The sequence below is a fragment of the Amblyomma mixtum genome, chromosome 5, assembly GCF_055824585.1.
Source record: "Amblyomma mixtum isolate Tamu chromosome 5, ASM5582458v1, whole genome shotgun sequence".
NCBI classification, from domain to species: domain Eukaryota; kingdom Metazoa; phylum Arthropoda; class Arachnida; order Ixodida; family Ixodidae; genus Amblyomma; species Amblyomma mixtum.
The window spans coordinates 99025491-99031784 of NC_143016.1; the positions used below are offsets into that span (position 1 = coordinate 99025491).

General features: G+C 47.6%; 1 protein-coding gene across 2 annotated transcripts in view; it reads right to left on the reverse strand.

The window, feature by feature from the left end:
* Positions 1 to 3874, reverse strand: part of LOC149343146 (E3 SUMO-protein ligase PIAS2-like) — an 83416-nt gene extending 79542 nt beyond the window's left edge. Inside the window, exon 1 of one of the 2 annotated variants that reach the window (XM_089545687.1) lies at positions 3441 to 3874. In XM_089545687.1, the coding sequence (XP_089401813.1) occupies positions 3441 to 3464 (24 nt within the window). In that variant the 5' untranslated portion in view covers positions 3465 to 3874. The remainder of the gene's footprint in view (positions 1 to 3440) is intronic. The other variant, XM_089545688.1, reaches the window with a different exon arrangement.
* Between the last annotated feature and the right edge of the window lie 2420 nt (positions 3875 to 6294).

A 6294-nucleotide genomic window follows, 5' to 3' on the forward strand; every position in this document is an offset into this window, starting at 1 on the left:
ATGAAGTTTGACGGTAAATTGCTTGAAAATTCTCAAGAATGCTTTTTGTTTTACAATAAACTATTTCTGAACACGTTTCGGATGATTTAAGACCAGAGAGAACCCATCCACTGCTTTCACGAACTGTTCTGTGCTATTACGCCGCGTCAATCCGAGGTCAGTGGCCTCATTTCTACTGGGCCTGCAGTCTATTCATTTTTGACCAGATAGAAGTAAATCTCGCCCATACAATGACGAGACACTACAAAAACCAGAAATATCATTCAAGGCATCAATGCAATGCGCAAACCGGCTCTAGAAACAAACAAACAGTCAGGAAGCGGAAAATTAACACTATAGACAGACCGGTGCCCACATATCGTGCTCAGGTTGCACAGTTTCTTCGTCGGAAACAGGATCCGACGATGCAATATCAGTTTTCAGAGTTACTGCTGCTTGATGCATCGAAAAAAATCTGCTGCAGATGCCACCGAATTGCGCGAAGCGGAATTTTTTTTACTGCACGCTGTTCCTGCGGCTGATGTACCGGAAGTACACTACGCTGGAGCCTCACATTCAAGGGCGTTTCAGAAATTGCATGGGCAGCCACAGTAGCACAGAAATCGCACTTCGAACCCGTCTATCACCGGCGATCAACACATAGTGACAAAAAGAGTAAAACATACCAGAAGTGAGAAACTTATCAACCCAGACCAACTTCAATTCAATGTCAAGGCAACAAGCATAACTGGTTTTAGACCACCAAATAAACCGTTTTTCCTTTGTAGTATTGAAATAGCTACATACAATATTTAGTGTTCACATAATGAACTGTAAGTAACAACTGCCACGCAACATTCGAGAAAGAAAATGTGACGTTAATGTAACACTGCCTGAGGCACATTAGGATGTTTCAGATCAAATTACATCCCAACATTTATGGGCATGCATATCACCAAAACTGGGACTTTTCTGAGTCCCATGTCTAGACAACATTTGTGAACAGAAACTTGTAACATAATACTGACAATGCTAATAAGGCAGTGGCAGTTTATTGAATCCTGCTGCTTATTGAGAACCCAGTGAATGCAATGTAACTAGATACTAAAGCAACATGTAAATAGAGTTCAGAAAAGCACCTCGATAATTAGCATGCGTTTTTTTTTTACCGAATACATTTGCACATTGCTCGCACAAAGACAGCAGCTTGGACACATTATGGCTATTTTAATAAAAAGTATTAGCAACATGATCGTGCTCACTTGTATTTCTAATTTTTGCCCTTAGAAGTTCAAAAATGCTCAAAATAACTCCTCTCGACAAGAGAGTGTCACTGGCTCTAAAACGAGGGCCTCATGTGGGCGATATATAAGCTTGCTGAACATCACTTTCACATGCATGTGTGCTCAGCACAATGGAGTCTTTCTGGTTCGTAATGCTTTTGTCGTACAGTGTTCCATGCACAACTGATCTTTTGACTTGATAACCGTAGAAATGCTTGCCATGTTTATCACGTGGTTAATGCACTGTGAAAATATCAGCACCTTGAGATCTAATCTTTTAAAGTTTTTCACTTCACTTTTGCAGATTATGCAGAGGGTCATTATTTTTTCACATAGATGCCCAACTGCTGACCCAAATTCGACAGAAACATTACACTGTGCACTTCTTGTCAATGCAACATCAGGATGTCATATCAATGTTATGCAAAAATTGTAACAACGTTGCTGTTTAACGTTACCCGCTGATCCCAAAACTGTGACATTAGCAACATTTAGACAACATTGTGGGCTGACATTTGAAACTATTCAGACACGTTTTGGCAACATTTTGCGTTGCTTGGGAGACACCCAGTTGCAGAGGTAATAAATGTCTGCACTGACATAAAGCATACGTCATGACCTGCATACACTGTGCCGCAGATTATCAAATGCGGCAACCAGGCACGAAAATGCCAAGATTATGGCATTGTGTCCCAAACCAAGCACAGCGCTTGCGCCTACTTCAAATTTATAATGACACCGCACCAACTTGCTTAGATGTCCATTCTTCTGGAAGCACTTAGAATTCTGTAAACTGGCACTTCACAGTGTGTGACATGGAACACTGTACTTCTCAACTATTTCAGTGCTTCAAAATTCCAGCAAAAATTGGTTGCTCAAACCAATTTTGCCTTATTTCATGCATTCCGCCTTCACTGAATATTAATAGCTGTCATGCTATATATGGAGCAGTTATAGCATCAACAAAGAAAAGCCACCATCTAAACTGAAGTAGATGAGCTTGTCAAGCTAAAGTGAGCTTTACAAGAGGGTCGAGCGTCCAGTTTCAAAGGCCGCAAGTGCATTAAGTTATAATCAAACGCACGACGTACTAACGCCGGTCGCTGCGACTCCACAAAACCGCTCTGCGCGCGATCATAAACTGCGCAACATTTATTACATGTGACAATTAACAGAGCCAGTTATAATTCTATCTAGAGGACTTCAGATAACGCAGTGGAGGCCGCCGGGCCGCGAGTGAACGGTTCTAACAAATTTCCGCCGTGACGGCTGCGTCCACAGTGCGAGAAAATCGCAACGAACTCTGGCAAAGAACGCGCAGTCAGCACGGCGAAGTGCCTCGCAGGCAGCCTAGGGTGCATGAAAAGAATTCATGTTCCAGACGTGTCGCGTCTCGCAGTGAACATAGGTTCAATTGTTAACCCGGCCTAAAAGCGAGGAGGAGCGGCCGAAGCTCTCTCCGATACCGGGAGCTTCTCAATCGGTTTTGAACGCGGCAAACATGCCCCATGGATTGTTCCAGAACACCGAGGGGGCTTTCGTGCTGCGTGGCACGTAAGGCTCAAAAGGAAACGCTTCAAACAAGGCGCAAACGCGGAAAGGCCCATACGCCCTGAGAAAGGTCAACAGCGTCTGTGGTTCTTCACCACGGCGGCAACGACGACACCAAACTCATGAAGCTCGCTGCTGTATACCTCAGGCGTACAGAAAGCATACCGAGTGAAGAGCAACTGAGCTAACGGCTTCCTACCACTAACGCATTTAACCACGACACAATACCAAGGCATTCACACTTGCAGAACATAAACATTCGAGCGTCCGTTCGTTAATTTTTTTTACTCCTGCTTTGGCGGAATGGCGTCAAGCGTTCAGCCGTAAAGGTGCTCGTCGGAGTCATAAAACACTGCCGCTAGCCACTGGTGTTGCCGCGATATTAAGAGGACAACGTCTAGAGACTGTGTGCAAATGAGGAGCCTGTAATCACCCGAAAACTAATCGCAATGTTTCAGCCGAACTCGTAGCTAAGCCTATCGGGCATCGAAATCGTTGAGGAACACACAAATGCGCTGGCAATTTCAACGAACACCGAAGACCGAAGCCTGTAGAACGACGCACAAGGTTGATAAAAATCGCGCAGTAAGTGCTGCAGCTGCAAACAACAGAAATAAGAGAACTTACCCTGTATTCTTCCATATCCGACATTTTCCCATCGAATTTAGACACCAAAACAACTCCACGAAAAAAGAAAAGCGGGAGCGGCACCAGCAGCGCCCCCTGCTATTCTTCGTTAACACTAGGATACTGGGAGCTTGACTGGGAGCACCGAATCGCCGTCGGTCCTGAGCGTCCCATATCATAAAAATTATCTGCATAAGATACCATTCGCAGAATCTGAATATTTCTGTTACTGTGTTCTAATCTGATAGCATTTAACCCCTCGTTTTTCAAAGACCACCGGGTTTCTCCGTAAAGAAATTCTCTGATTGGTCGAGAGGGTCCTGATGTCATCAGCACTGCCAAATTTGAAAATTAGGACTAGAAAGTTCCAGTGCCTTCCAAGCTCTTTCCGACAAATGAAATGTTTTACAATCAGTACCTTCCATTGGATTATCGCATCGCATTATACTAACCCGACCTACTAATCCCTGCTGCATCCGCGCATTGCGGTCTGTGCACGTGTTCTGTGGAACGCTTCTGTGCGTTCTATGCGACGCCGGTTGCAACGCTCGAGTTTCATGCTGCGTTGCTGCTGGCGTTCGGCGCGACCTCCTCCCCTCGCCCGTGCCAAGGTAGGGTTTGGGCGGTGGTGGTGGTTAAGGAGGTTATGCATGAGCTGACCCAGAGGGGGCCAGCCCTAGTTCGGGACAAGTGGCGTCGGCCGCCGCCCAGCTTGCCCGACCAAGGCCCGTTGGGCCTGCAGTTCAGAGCAGCCGAGCAGGGTACGTCGCTTCCCAGTCCTCCCGGGTTACGTTGGGGTGAAGCGGGATAGTAGGGTTGGAGGGGCGGGCCCACACCATGTGGTAGATGTCCGAAGACCACCGCACAGTGCGGACAGCTGCCCGAGAAAGAAGGGTCGATAGGATAGGATAGGATAGGATAGGATAAACTTTATTTGCTCTATTTTACAAGTTATTACGGTCGACAAAGGTCTTCCATCTTCCTGATGGCTTGCGTCCTCTGTCTTGCAGGGTCGGCGCCCCTATTCCAAGGCACCGCTGAGTTTGGCTGCTCGCTGGGCATGGATGACCAGTTCTCTCTGGAGAACCGCGGGTTGCCGCTGGAGAGCAAACTCTCCCACTGCTCCGCACTCGGATTTCGTATTCTATGGAAAGCCTCGTTTCTTTTTCATTTCCACGTGATATGATATAGGGTGCGTTTGGCCCCCACCATGGTCATATGTCCCTGTATTGATCCGGGTACATTTTGCTTAGTATATGTAAGTTCGGAAAGGTTCCCGTTTGCAGTTTCCGCCAGTATACTGCTTCTTGATTTAAAAGCCTTTTTTTTTGGGGGGGGGGGGGGGGGGGGGGGATACTTTGCCCTCATTCCTCTGTAACAATTCAATATCTCCGAATACTCCGGGACTATCCGCGAGAACTCCTCGGGGGCCGCGTGTTGAAGCGCTCGGTTCGTTTGCTCGCGAGCTACTCGTCGGCCCTCTGGTTCCAGTGTGTCCCGGTATCCAGAAAATAGTGTGTCTGACTGGTTCTTTGCGAAAATCTGTGTGACGGAGAATGCGAAGTGCTTTCTGACTGATTCTGCCGTTCATATAGATACGGCATGCCTCTTTGGAGTTTGTGAGGATTACTAGGGGTCTGTTTGCGCGGTATCTCGCCACGGCCGCTAGAGCAACAGCCATTTCCTCTCCTTCGCTTACCGTGCAATCCCATGCCGATGCGCAAGTTATTTCCTTATAGTGCGAATTTATCACTGCAGCTACGGCTTTCTGCTCTATCTTTCCCCCTTTTGTAGGGGTATACCGCGGCGTCGGTGTATACCTTATTCGCCTTGCCTGCCAGATACTTTTCTACATATTTTGCTCGGGCGTTTCGCTGGTTGCATGTAGGTTCGGATCCATGTTTTTTGGCAGCGAGCTTACCTTAAGCGTGCAGCAGATATCATCTGGTATGCTCGCCGTTTTTCGTTTTAGTCTTTTAATTTCTGGATACCCTAATTTTAATAGGAGCTCTCTGCCAGAGGGAGTCTGCTGGAGTCTCTTTCGCTGCGTTGCCAGTTGTGCTTCCCTGCGCTCTTCGAAGGTGTTGTGGACCCCGAGGCTGAGCAGCTTAATTGTCCGTTGCTGTATTGGATTGGAGGTGGAGAGCTGTCTTGTACGCTTTTCTTATGATGGTGTCGGGTTGATCCCTTTCACCCTTGTTGTTGTTGTGGTACGGAAGGGAGTACGTGACTCGGCTGATCACGAGGCTCCTGATCAGCTTGATCGTGTCTCCCTCCTTCATGCCGCTTCTTTTTTGCGACACTCGGGTTATCATTCTTGCGACTTGCGCTGTTGCTTGTTAAAAAGTATGGGGGAGACGACCGATCCCTGCGGCGTTCCTTTGTTGGGGGTACGGAACTTGTCGCTGCTATTAGGATCGGGTAGCGTGGTCGGGACGGAGAAGGGACGAGGAAGGCCGAAGACGGGGTTACGAGGAAAAAGGAAAACTTCATACAGGCTATTCACATTATTTACAAAAAGAGCAACTGAGAGTGACTCTCAGTGGAGGGGAGCTTCTTCGCCAACGGGGTCTCTCGGCCACACAGCCGAGTTAGAGTTCGGATTCCCCAGATCCCTGTCTGGGGAATAAAGTTCGAAGAATAATGTCCAGTCGCATGGATAGATGTGGACACCGTTGGTACCACCCACGGAAGGGCGGTGCTGGGCTGTACCGCTCTCTCGCAGCTCGGTCGATGGGAAGGGGTAGAGGCTGAGTAATCAAATACTGCGAGAAATGAATCTCCCGCAGTCTACCAGCAGGTGAACGAACGTCCTCGTACTTCCCCGCCGGATGTCAAAACACGAGGCCTCTGC